This window comes from Dromiciops gliroides, chromosome 2 (assembly GCF_019393635.1).
Source record: "Dromiciops gliroides isolate mDroGli1 chromosome 2, mDroGli1.pri, whole genome shotgun sequence".
Lineage (NCBI taxonomy): Eukaryota > Metazoa > Chordata > Mammalia > Microbiotheria > Microbiotheriidae > Dromiciops > Dromiciops gliroides.
Genome location: NC_057862.1, coordinates 184,285,308 through 184,299,580, shown reverse-complemented (window position 1 = coordinate 184,299,580; position 14,273 = coordinate 184,285,308). Strand labels below are relative to the sequence as shown.

The window sequence follows — 14,273 nt, the reverse complement described above, 5'->3', positions numbered from 1 at the left end:
TCAAATATATATTACCTTTTAGAAAATCAAATATATACACACATAAATATGGATATGTAGGTATTTGGTTATCTACACAATCTATTTCTTCCCCACTTCAACAAAATGCTAAAGTCAGTCCTCCCCTGGGTCAAGAACACGTCTCTTGTTATGTGTGCTAAGATGGAGCTCGGCCTGAAGTTTTTTATCCTTTAATTTTAAAGTTTTTCTATATTTCATTTGTCTGCCTCAAAATGGTTTCAAAGCAGAGATGATCCTGTGGGAGGTCACACATTAGACTGCCAAGAACAAGCACTGGATTGCTCAAGAAATCTAAATCTTCCTTGCTTTCAATGTTCCTTTATTCCCTGACCTACCCTGCCGTGTAGAATTTGTTATATTCTCCACCGCTCCCCCTGCACTCCCCCCCACCAACCCCAAAGTGGCTGCATTCAGGATTGTAGGAAACATTTGTATGGTTGGAAATTTATACCCAAATACTTCAGTGATGAGTATAATATAGGAAATGCAGGGTTATGTGCACATAACTTCCATGTAAAATATGCACCCAGCATGGGTTTCTCTTTGATGCGTCTTCTTAGCCAGCTCTTTGACCAGCTCCTAACTGGCCAAAGCAGGAGTTTGAGAGGAAGAGATCAGGCATTTGTGTAGAAGATGTTGTCTTGTTTGGATTTGGGTTTTGGGCTGGTTTTTGTCTGTTTGTTTTTACCTCACTGACCTAATTGCTTCAGTTCTCTACTTTGATTTGCCAGTGGAGGACTCATGTTTTTATCTAACCAGAGATGATAATAATATCAACTATATGTGTCTGTGTCTGTGTGTGTGTGAATTTATGTTACTTACCTATCATGTTTTACGGAGCAGCCATGTAGTGAAGTAGAGTGTCACATGGAGTCTGGAAGATTCCTCTTCCTAAACTCAAATCTGGTCTCAAACACTTACTAGCTGCATGACCCTAAACAAGACACTTAAGCCAGTTTGCCTCAGTTCCTCATCTGTAAAATGCTGAAGAGATGGCAAACCACAGTAGTATCTTTATCAAGAAAATTCCCAGATGGGGTCACAAAGAGTTGGACATGACCGAAACAACCAAACAGCAACAATAAAATGATGTTTTACAATAGTTACCTGATGTATTCAGAAGGAAAGTTCTGAAGGGAATCATGAGAATGTGGTAATATTGGTGTAACTTTAAAAAAAAACAACATTAATTGAGGGGGACAGCTTGGTGGTGCAGTGGATAAAACACCCACCGGCCCTAGCCTCAGTAGTTCATTGAATTCAAATCCACCCTCAGACACTTGACACTTACTAATTGTGTGACCTTGGGCAAGTCACTTAACCCTCATTGCCCCCCCACCCCCCCAAAAAAGATACTGTGCCAGATGGCTGAAAAAGTGAATTTGAAAAATAATCTAGTCCCTGCTCTACAGAAGCTTGGCTTAGTGGGAGTGATAATGAAAAGGTTCGAGGTTTTCTTTGTTGTTGCTTGGTAATTGACCTCTTTTTTTTCAATAGTCATCACTCAGAAGAAACATTACACTTTGGGTATAAGAAAGTTATGTAAAAATATACATATACACCAATATTATCATAAATATAGATTTTGGGGTAATATTACAGATCATTTATTCCAACCTCTTAATTTTACAGATGAGGAAACTGACGCTAAGTGTTTTAGTGACTTGCTTTAGCTTACACAAAGGTTTGAACCCATGTCATCTAAGTTCAAAGCAAGCACTATTTCCATTATGCCATCCTCTGCCTTGCCTGTGTGTGTGTGTGTGTGTGTGTGTGTGTGTGTGTGTTATATGTATAAAGTTCTAACTTGAGTGTATTTTTGTGGGGGGAAGGATGGGGAAACTTTGAGTTTGGAATTTACAGGAGAAATTATTTGGTCTTCTTTTCTTTTGTGATTTAAGATGGTGGGATATTCTGTTTCCTTCCTTATGCACTTTGTCGTTCCAAAGGGTCTTACGTGATTTATTCTTAAATTAAAATCCTTCTACTATCATGGCTGTATCTAAACTGATCATAAAAGAAATGCAGAAAACATAGAACTCATCTTATTCTTATCCCCCACAGCTGTTTAAACAAAGCAAAAGACTAGAGTCATTTTCAAACCACAGTGAAAATGGTTGCTAGAATAGTATGGAGATGTCCCTATAGTTACATCATCTGCAAATACGTTGACTACAGGAGGCCTCTCCTGGTAGAGAGCTGCTGAGAAGCAAAACGGATGAACCAATGAACCAGGGTTGAACTGATATTGTACTTTTCACACAGGAGGATTATTTAGGACTTCAGCACACCTACACATGAATTCATGTATGACTTTCAGCTCTTCTAGCTTAATTTCCTTATGGACCATTTTTCTAGAAAAGAAGATGGAAAAATTCTGTTAACTACCAGTGGATTAAGTAAGATCAGACAATCTCATCTCAAATTGAGCAGGTGCCCCAGAAAAAGTCTGAAATGGAGCCAGAAAGGGGAAATTTTTTTTTTTACAAATTTTTGTGGTGAAATGTATGGCAGTGGGCTAGACGATATAAATGTTGTCAAGCTTTAGCTGATTCATCTCAGGACGTAGTTAGAAACCTTGCTTCATAATTCATCCCAATTTAGTCTTATTAAAAGCCTCTTTTCAGGAGAGGCTCCAAGCACAGCCAATAAAGGAGCTCCCTAACCATTTAACCCTCAAGGAAAAAATATTCTCAAGAGTTGGGGTTGAGGTCACAGAGGGGTGCAGGATATGAGGGAGTTTCACAAGGTCTGTATTTCATCATATTTGAGGACTGCACAAATATTTCACCTCTCAGCCAGGTTGCTTACTCTGTGGTCAAAAGGTGACAAGTTCAGCCCATTCCCTCTGCCTTAAACTAATGTTAGTTAACTTCCTTGAATATTCAGTAGACTATTCCGGCATAGTTGCATTCATTAATAAATATTTTCAGCAGAATTTGAGCATTTTAGTCTCAAAAATTGTATCATTATACCAGCCACACGTAGGGCACTAGGTGAAAGGGTAAAGAGTCCTTGTTAAATAAGATTTATATACTGGGTAAATCTAATTTATGTTTAGCTGTGCAGTAGAATTTTTGTAAGGGCTAAAGAAAAATCCATAAATATAGCAACTATGCAAAGGAACTAAAAAGAAAAAAAAAACTGATCATTTATCTCTTTCAAGATCACACATTTCCTTCCATGACGCAACTTTGAATAGCCTGAGAAAACATCATGCTCATATCATAGTTTATGGATTATATGAGAAATTTGGAGTATAAATACCTGGAAAGAGATGTAATAGATATTCCCTGGAGAAGAAGAAATGTCTCTTAAAACTTGAATCGTATAAATGAACATGATTATAAAATAGACTTAATTTTGTTTAGGATGGTATTAAATACTCTTATAAAAATGTTTCTGGAACAGGCTCTTAAGCTAAATCAGTTCATAAAAATAAAACAGAATTAGTTTGAAAGTATATTAATAATTTGGAATCTGTGGGTGATAATGATCCCCTTGTTTCTGTCTCTGAAAAATTTTGGTTTAACTCAAAGAGGAGCCTTACAAATAAATTCAAAAGAAAGAACCAAACCATTAACAATTTTACCAGCTATCCCAGTATCATTATGATGCCTTTGAACAGAAGCAGACCTTAAAAGGAACAATACCAGTGTCATAGGCACCACCTCAGAAAGCTCATCCACTTGTACAGTTTCAACTGCCACCCTGAGCGGATATCTCTTCAATCTCCATTTCTAGTCCTGAACTCCAAGCCACATTCTGCTTCTACACTGGCAACTGTAGGCAGGGTATCACCATTTGAATATCACTCCACTACCTCAAACCCAACATGAATAAAATGGAGTGCATCATTTTTCCCAAATTCCCACGCACAACCATTTCATAGTCCTTCCAAACCTCTTCTTTTTCTGTCAATACTACCATTCTTTTTCTTTCTTTCTTTTTTTTTTTTTTTTTTTTGGTGAGGCAGTTGGGGTTAAGTGACTTGCCCAGGGTCACACAGCTAGTAAGTGTCAAGTGTGTAAGGCCGGATTTGAAGTCAAGTCCTCCTGAATCCAGGGCTGGTGCTTTATCCACTGTGCCACTACCATTCTTTCTAAGCTTAGAGTAATTTTCCAAGTCAGGATACAATCTTCTTGGTGCTCTGAGTTAAGTCAGCTCCTGCGTCCTATCAGTTTTTTCCCTTACATTCCAACAGTGGTGTCAAAAAAATAGAAACCTGGAGTTGCTAATCATTGTATAAGGATCTCTGCGGCTCCGTCATGTAATATCTCTGCTTCATTGTATTTCTATTTGTTATGTTAAATATTTCCAATTACATGTTAATCTGGTTCTGGCCCCACTACAGAGTGTTATGGGATGCATGGAGCCCTCAGGATCCATGTTGATACCTGTCTTCTATAGGAAGCCTTTCACACTCCCTTAACTCTAGCGTCTTCCCTCTTTTACTTGTTTCCTATTTATCCTGTATACAGCTGGTTTACATAGCTTATAATTTTTTCCTACTTATCTTCTGTATAAAAATACAAAATATTGTTGTCTCCCCCATGAGATTGTGAGCTCCTTGAGGTCAGGGACTGTGTTTTACTTCTTTTTGTATCCCCAGAACTTATCACAGAGCCTGGCACATAGTAGACATTTAATAAGTGTTTACTGACTTAATAAATGACCTATGTGCAAAATACAGTGCTTAAGAGCTAAAGTTGCAAAGACAAAGGTGAACTTTACAACCTCATGGAACTTATAGTTTACTGATAATCTAATGCTTAATTTCTCTAAAAACACTGGCTCATCCTCTTACTCCTCTACTCAAATAGCCCCCACTGACTATACACACACACTCACACACACACACACACACACACAGACACACACTCACACCTACGGACACTGTATGAAACGTCCCCTGGTTAATAATGGCCACCTCCTAATCTCTTTGCTTGACTAAAGCTTGCTGTATTTCCCACTACTCCCCCACATTAGCCACTGACTTCAATCTGCATGATTTTTATATGGTTTCCTCCAGATGCACCCTGCTACCCAATGCACAGTCTTACCTCCCTGCCTCTTCTCAGAGTCCAGCTCAAGGCCCTCATCAATTCTAGGAAGATTTCCTTAATCGTTGGAGTCTCTACCATAAATCTGACGTTGAATTATATATCTTCTTATTGCTATATTCCTCTATCCAGGTATTTGACATAGTCTCAAGTTTCAATTCATCAACTAGAACGTAAATTTCTCAAGAACAATGGCCATTTTTTTTATTCTTCTGTTCCCCATGCTCTTCAGCACAATTCTGGATAGAGAGTAGAAAATCAATCAATAAATATTTGATGACTGACTTCTCACTTTGAGTAACCCATTGCAGGGCTGTGGGGGAGAAGGAGGGAAGAGGCAGTGTCAGGTCCCAACCTGTGATTTCCTAAGTTTTAGGAAATGCAGATCAACAACTTATCTATAATTGATCATGTCACAGTTAACTGAGACACTGGAAGGCTAAGTAACTTGTTTGTGATTAATCAGTCAATCCACAAGCATTTATCAAGTGCCTATTTTGTGTCAGGCTTTGTGCTAGGCTCTAGGAATACAGAGACAAAAATGAAGCAATCCCTACACTCAAGGAGCTTACATTCTGCCAGAGGAAATAACAGGTACATAAATATCTGTATCTATAAAACACATAAAAATATACAAATTAGGGGGCAGCTAGGTGGCGCAGTGGATAAAGCATGGCCCTGGATTCAGGAGTACCTGAGTTCAAATCCGGCCTCAGACACTTGACACTTACTAGCTGTGTGACCCTGAGCAAGTCACTTAACCCCCATTGCCCCACCAAAACAAAAAACCAAAAAAATATATACAAATTATACACACACACACACACACACACACACACACACACACACACACACATACACACACACAGAGGAATAAACATATACAACATAAATACAAAGTAAATATGTCAGGGGAGGGCACTGACCACTAGAAGGGTCAGGAAAGAAAACATGGACAAGGTGGTGTTTGAGCAGAGTGTTGAAGGAAGCAAGGGACTATATGAGGGAGTATTGCATCCCAAGCTTGGGAGAAGCCAATGCAAAGGCACAGAAATAGAAAATGGAGTAGCCTGAATGAGGAACATTCAAAAGGTCTGGTTTGCCTGGTATCTGTATAATAAGGCTAGAAGAGTAGATGGGTCCAGGTTGGGAAGGGTTTTAAAAGCCAAACAGAGGAGCTTATATTTGATCCTAAAGGCATCAAGGGCATGCGTGGTTTATTGAATGGGAGAGTGGCACGGTCAGGCCTGCACTTTGGGAAAATCACTTTGACAGCAACATGGAAGTGGGCTCAGAGTGTGGAATGAACTGAAGCAGGGAGAACAATTAGGAGGTTATTACCATGGTCCAGGTAAGAAGCGATGAGGGACTGAACTAGAATGATGATCATTGAGACCAGAGAGACCATGAGATCCCTGAAGCTGGCATCCCACAGCTAGTCTATGTCAGGGGCAGCACTCAATCTCAACCCTTGCCGGCTCCAAGGCCCACTCTCTATCCACCACATTATGCTCCCTCTGTCTTACTTTCCCACAGCTCTGCATTTAGGCTTGACTTTATTTCTTTCAGGTACAATGACTAAACTATTTTGCAAAATTGAAATAGCCCCTTACTTTGGAAGTGTTAGGAGTACCGTCTCTTCAGCATTTGTGTTGTTAGTGAGTTATGTCCTAGAGTTAATATTAGAAGTCCTCAATCTAAATACTTGCTCAGTGACTTGCTAATTGTGTGATCTGAATCTCCATTTCCTCATCTGTAAAATGGGGCAAATGTTTGTGTAACTCATGTCACAGTGCTATTTTTAGGATCAGATACACAAAATATAAAGATACTTGAGAAACCAAAAAAATGCTATGTATACATAAGTATTATTATTATTATTATTACATCATAAATCTGCTAGATCATCTATCCCTTAAGGACAGGAATACCAGGTATTAGTATATCTCTTCACATCACATTTAAAATGTAATCATGGTGGGGCAGCTAGATGGCGCAGTAGATAAAGCACTGGCCCTGGATTCAGGAGTACCTGAGTTCAAATCCGGCCTTAGACACTTAACACTTACTAGCTGTGTGACCCTGGGCAAGTCACTTAACCCCAATTGCCTCACCAAAAAAAAAAAAAAAAAAAAAAAAAGAAATGATGAGGCTTTCCCAGAATCCAGTTCAATTCATTAAACATCTTAAAAAAAACATATATAATCATGGTGGGGCAGCTAGATGGCACAGTGGATAAAGCACTGGCCCTGGATTCAGGAGGACCTTAGTTCAAATCCAGCCTTAGATACTTAACACTTACTAGCTGTGTGACCCTGGGCAAGTCACTTAACCCCAATTGCCTCACCAAAAAAAAAAAGAAATAACAAAAAAAGAAATGATGAGGCTTTCCCAGAATCCAGTTCAATTCATTAAACATCTTTAAAAAAAAATGTAATCATGGTGGGGCAGCTGGATGGCACAGTGGATAAAGCACTGGCCCTGGATTCAGGAGGACCTTAGTTCAAATCTGGCCTCAGACACTTGACACTAGCTGTGTGACCCTGGGCAAGTCACTTAACCCTCATTGCCCCCACAAAAATAAATAAATAAATGGGGGGGGGAATGAAATTTAATCATGATAAAGAAAATAGCATTCTGTATAAAAGCAGGCAATATTTTCGTGAAGATCCAGCCTGTGTTGACTATAAGCTCCTCGTGTGCAAGGGCCATGTCTTGGGCCTGTTTTGCACCCTGGCTGGCCTAATATTAGCTCATCTCCTTAATACTTAATTGTTCATTGTCGAATGATCCAGAAAACATTTGTTAAATGCTCATCTGCCATGCTGCTATACTAAAAGCTGTAAAAAATAAGTAGATGAGGTTCCTACCTTCTATGTGATTACATTTGTCTTAACAAAGATTGGATATATTTTGTCCATGTTAACAGCCAGTTAAACAACCAGTACACATTAATGTGTTCTGTGTTGATTCTGAGCCAGAAGAACTCACACACAAAACCTAGATTTCATCCTTAGGGCCTTGCATTGGCCTAAATCAATTTCTAATATCCCAGGATGAAGTGGGGGAAAGCATTGATTTATCTGGCAGGGAAGTCTAGTAGCCAGCAGTATAACCAGCTAATTTCCTAAAATGAATATCTTCCCTGCTACTGTTGTTAACCACAGACAGTCCTTGGGTGCTTTAAGAAAAGGCCTCAAGCCTCCTCATGTTTCACCATTTCATTGCAGGGCCTGATCATTTAGGGAACAGTCGTGTTCCAGACAGCTTTAATTAAACTGTACTGAGAAACCAGATATAGATCAATGGAAATAATCCATAACAAGAGGCTAATCATGTATTTAACAGTGTTCAGTCCAGTTCAATCACCTTCTACCATTTCAGTGGCTTTACATTCATGTGGCAAAGGCTGACTGTGTATATGTATTTTTTTTAATCCATCCCATTAGTGGCCATATGCTGGGGCTTCAAGAGATACACAAACTGTCTGCAATCTGCCAGGGATTTAGGGACATCAATAATTTGTGAATAGTCATGTTGGTACTGGTCGAAGGGTTAAGTGCTCTGCACACCAGGGGCACCTCTTTGGGGACTGGAACTCTTAGTTCACTGTTAGGAACCTTATCCCCTATGAGGCTTTCTACTACATGCTGCTTGTCAGATCCATCCGGCTGTCTCCAGGAAGCTTTATTAGCTCTGGGATTTTCAGATCTGTGTTAAGTACTGATCGAATGGCATGTTCGAGTTAAAAAGTGGAAGAATACTATTGTTGCAACCTCAAAAAGCTTTTCACATTTTATGTTATTAAGCATACCTTCTTTCTCTTTGCCTGTTCTCTTCAATGGAGAGCCCTTATAAGAATCCTCATTCAGGAGAGTATCCCTACAGAGAAAAAAAGGAGCATACTCACTTACTTCACAGTTTATCGCTAGGACTTCCTGGGAGATTGGGTTGTTAGCCAAAGTGAAAAGACGAACATCTTATTAAAATAACAGAAGTGCAGGCATGAAAAGATTTTCTTGCAAGAAATTAGGTGAAGTGAATGATTTTTAATGTTGGTTTATTTTGCCAGTTGAACAAAAAAAAGATTCCATAAATGCCGACTGCTCTGAGTCAGTGCTCTTGCTACCAACTGGGGCACTCAACCCCAACCCCCTCACTGGGTCTGTATTGTTCCTGGAGTCACCCAGCTCCCTGACTAGCCATCCTGTGCTCCCTACTTACACCATCCCAGATTTCCTGACCCAACTTAGTGGATGTTTTGAGATTTCTACTTATAATCATTCCTGGTTTGTTCCATCAGCAACACAACAGTCTGTGCTACTGATGATCATTTTCAGTTGGACTGACCCTCACAACCACAATTTCTAAAGAGACATAGCCTTTGTCCTCACAAAGATGAACATTCAAGCAGCAGATCATTTTGAAAAAAAAAAAGTTTTGTTTTGTTTTGCCTGAGGTTCCAAAAATATGTCTAATAATATTCTTTATTTTACTCCTCTTGGGCCAAATTGTCATATTCCAGTACCATGAGCATCTATTCTAAACATAAAGATATATATTTTGCTGGTTTGTGGTTGATTTCTTATACATATTTTTATTTCCAATAATCCTAGTCTTCTTATCCACAATGTAACCGTACCTTTCTCTTAGCTGTCCCTAGATGGTGTCAGGAAGGTCTTCCAGGACTTCTTAACTTCATAGTTAACCCTCAGTGGGCACCCAGATTGCATCTGCTTGGGAAAATGCCAGACGCTAATGAGTATTTTGTTTAATGTAATGGAAACTGAAAGTGCCTCACTGCTTCCCTCCCTGATCAATGCCTACTTCTGTTGTTTGAATGTATCTATACATCCTGAAGCCAAGCAGAGAGGTCAGGAGAGTGCAAAGCTTTTGCTTCTTGATAAGGACTTGGAACATCAAAAGTTTTGCCTTTAGAGCTTCCTATGCCCAAGGTATAAATTGGATATTCTTGAGCTGTCGCTTTATCTGCATTATCCTATGTTCATTTATGCCTTTCCCACTCCACTTCCCAGTAATATTCTATTCTTCATAAATTGGGTCTGTTTTTATAATTACTATTAGCTCTATTTAATTACTTTTTTGAAGAATAATAAAATAATCACAGCTAAAATCTAGGCCTGGCAATATGTATCTCTGTGAACTACATATTTATAATATCTTTTTATCGAATTCTAATTTAAAATGTATCCAGCAGAGAATATCTCAAAGTCGATTATTTGAGCACTACTTCTCCTCATTTACTTAAAAATTCAAAGTTGCCCCCCAAAAAATAAGTAACTCCTTTGGTGGGCCAGCATGATAAAATATTTCTAAGGAGCCATCAGTTATGGGTGATAAAATTGTCCTGTCCAAAACCAGTGGCAAAATGTCCTGAGTGTTTCCAATATCACATTGAGCCATATCTGGTTGGATAGACACCATTCTGTTAATATCACAGGGCCCTCATAAGTGGTCTTTATAATTTATGACTAAGTTACATGTGCTAGATAATTTTCAGAAAAGCTTTCAAGCCATTAAAAAACTCAAAAGAGATTTACTTTGTTTTTAGAACTTTCCATCTGTACTATCTTATCTCCCCTAAAATTTTTCCTAGTTTTGTTATTGGTTGTGGGGTTTTAGAGATTTACTAAAAATGTCTATGAAAATGGGATGGATTGATGGGTTTTGAATCTGAAGGATAGGAAAAAGGCACCAGCTGAAGCCATTAATTTTAAAACTTTGGTTTTAATGCCTTTCACTTTGTTTTCAAGCCAGCTTCTTGCCTAACTCATACTATCTGGTTCCTTAAAAGACTCGGAAACTATGAAGGCCCCCCAAATCAGAGTTTATAATGGAAAACCTTGTCTGACCCTTAATAGTCATTACTCTCCTGAACTGCTGTAATACCTAAACTAAGTTGTTTTTTGCACCAAACATGAAGTCCTTTGACCCTGGAGGTTGAATATTGATCTCAGTCCCACTTCTGTCAATATTCACCTCCAATGTCAACAGTTTTCCTTGTGGAATACTCAGAAATTATTTAGTTTCCTTAATCTATATGGTCACAGATATTCTGATTCCTACAAATTACAAACATGTCCGTTAGAGGAGCTACTTGCATCAGCCATCTCTTAAATACATAAAGAAATTTACATTTTTAAAACTTTCATATTGAGTTTGGTTTTAGATGCTACTGTGGTTATTTGTACTTGTATTCTTAAATCATATTACTCTACTAAGGGTACTTATAAGAATCTATATGGTAGGTGCAAGCTTCATGTAATCATACTCTGAGAAAATGTTGCCTTAAAGATAACTTAAAATAAATGTGTCACAAATTCAGCAGGAATATCCAAACCATTTTGAATCACATATGTGTGGAAGGGGGGGATAAAAGGTCGCTTTGAGAAAGAATATTTCAGTGTTTTCTTTGCCCATGGATAACTCAATAGCAGGTTCATTTTTAAAGCAATGGTCTTTTTCAGATTGTCAACTACATATCATAGAATTATACTCTTGGCAAAGTTTCTGAGCATCAGTTCCATTTTCTTGACAATTTAGAATTCAGTTATCCAATTATAACTAAAGGTCATTAGTCGAATGTGGCAACTTTGTCACAGTTTTGAATTTCAAAAAGTTTCCTAGTTTACAGAGGAAATTCTACTGTAAGGAAAGTTTTTATTGTCCTTGTAAATTAGGTGATATTATCAGACGTATCTTGTTTTCTTTCTGAGATTTTATCATTTGGGCTAAAATATGCAGACTTCATGGGCCACTAGTCCTAAAGTGTGCTTTGCTATTAAAATTAAAACCAAGTGTACACCCCTCTAAAGCAAATGGCCATTGTTTCTTACTATATTTAATCATCACAAGATTTGGTGATGGTGGGATACAGTTGTGAAAAGCACTTACCTGACCATTTCTTCTCTGTTGAAGCACAGTTATTTTAATTGATAGGTTTGTTATTATTATATCTGGGAAAAGAAACCAGAGAATTGGGTGACAAAGGAAATGATGTGGGATGGAAAATAGGAATATTTTTCAAATTATTTCTCCTTAGAGTGATGTTGGTTTGAGGGGAAAGTTAAAGTCAGGCCTGGTCCAAGTGATTTTTGAGGCATTTTACAAACTGTATTGCAGGACTAAGCATTATGTTTTGTTGAATGTTTTCAGATGTCTGTAAGGTACAATGGACTTTTTCCCCCAAAAGCAAGATGACTTATAATGACAGATGAAAAACAAATAAAGTTGGGAAGCACTCATAAGTCCTTTTTATTCACATTTCAGGACTGCAGGCATTGCTGGAAGAACAGATGGACACAGTTCCTGCACTGGTTCTGGTACCTGTGACTGATTTACCCAAAAGAGAAATTATCCATGTGGCATGCTGGCTCAGTGCTTAGCCCATAGCTCAGAAAGCAAGAGCTTCTATGACTTCCTGGGAAAGAAAAACATTTGTACTAATTGCATTCTGGCTTGCCTTTTAAATTTTTGTTATTGTTTTATTGATGCTTTTTTAAAACATTGCTGTCACTCCCCTCAATGAGTCCTCCCTCCCCCACCCTCACCAAATAGAATCTTCCCTTAAAACAAAGTACAGCTAACAAAATAAATCACCATATAGGCCAATTCTGACAAAGCATGTTTCATTCTGCACCTCTAGCCCACCACCTCTCAGCAGAGAAGTGGGAAGCATGATTCACTATCAATCATCTGGAGGAGGACAATTGGCCACAGCATTGATCAAAGTGCTGAAGTCTTTCATTGTTGTTTTCATTTACATTTATTCTGTATTCTACTGAAATGTCCAGACATCTTTGAACTGACAAGTGCAAAGCTAGGCGAGAAGTTTTAACACTTCATTCACAGCCCTTTTATTAAGCTATGAGACTGCAAATAAACTTTCCTACCAAGGCATACACCTATGTTTTTCTTCTCAGTTCTCAAAGATTTCCTGCCAACCCATTCACTATGACATGTAACTCTTAGCCCCTGCTGGAGCTGGAGAGATGCCAGCATCTTCAGTCACACTGATTGAAACTTGAAGACGGATTGGTTCATCCAGTCCACTGGCACCACAGTTCAAAGCAAATACCATTAACACGTCTTTGAGCATGATCATTACTTGTCTGCCGACCACATAGTTGGAGGCTACATCTGATATTGTGCATGCGTCTGCTTTGAGATCAATTCTTTCATTGTGCAAAAGGGTGGGTCTGGGCAGGACACAGAAGCCTTTATAATGTAGTAGAAGCCCCAGAACCCAGCATAAAATGACCTTTATATAACAAGAACTACACCATCCATCTATGCTCTGTTTCCAAGAAGGATGTCTTAAGAGAGTAAAACCTGACTATCCAAAATAGGTACCACCCAGCTACCCAAAGCTCCAAGAGACACATACTTCCATCTGATTCCCCACTTGATTCTGGGGAGCAAAAACCACAATTTCTGAAAGCCCATATCTGCCTCTTTAGCTACTTGGCTTGCATTCGTCCACAGGCCAGCTTGTTCTGATTCATCTTCTTCAATGTCCTTCAGGCTTATCAGCACAGTCAGAAGGTTTAGTGGAGCAATTTGAGTGAATTTGATCAGGGTTTACTTTGGACAAAGGGTGAATGTGACTTTCATTATTCCCTGTAATATATAAATATGAATCAATAAAGGTTCCTCTTGAAACCTCCAAGGAATGGCGTGCATTTCCAATTAATCTCATAACTTGACTTTAACTGTTTGGCGATGTTCCATAATTGATATATGTTATTTTAAATCAAATACAGAAAAGAGAAAGCTTAGGCCAAGGGTCCAAGGCTGGGGAGTGGGGGTGGGGGAGGAGGACGCAGTCTGGGAGACAAGCGCTAGTTTTCAAATATATTTTGTCCATCCAAAAAATCAATGTTTTTCTGAAGCCCTTGTCATATTCTGACTAACAAGACCCACTACGAGTAACTTATTCTCCATTATTTACAGATGGGCAAAAAAAACCCTAGGACCCAGAAAGAAAGAGAAAAAAAAAACATGACTTTGTTCCCTAAACATGCATCAAGTTAGAGCCTGAGCCTAATTGAACAGCCTGACTATAAGAAGTCCTGGATTGAGCTCAGATACCAAATTCCTTGCGGGGGGGGGGGGGGGGGGGGGGGGGGGGGGGGGGGGGGGGGGGGGGAGGGGATGATGGGAAATTAG

The 14,273-nt window shown here is 38.8% G+C and overlaps 1 protein-coding gene across 3 annotated transcripts in view; it reads left to right on the top strand.

The window, feature by feature from the left end:
* The window catches only part of DPH6 (diphthamine biosynthesis 6), a 443,945-nt gene extending 430,172 nt beyond the window's left edge, over positions 1-13,773 (top strand). For all 3 annotated transcript variants that reach the window (XM_043990141.1, XM_043990143.1, XM_043990144.1), the window contains exon 15: positions 12,375-13,773. In XM_043990141.1, coding sequence (XP_043846076.1) covers positions 12,375-12,490 — 116 coding nt within the window. In that variant the 3' untranslated portion in view covers positions 12,491-13,773. The remainder of the gene's footprint in view (positions 1-12,374) is intronic.
* Positions 13,774-14,273: the final 500 nt, after the last annotated feature.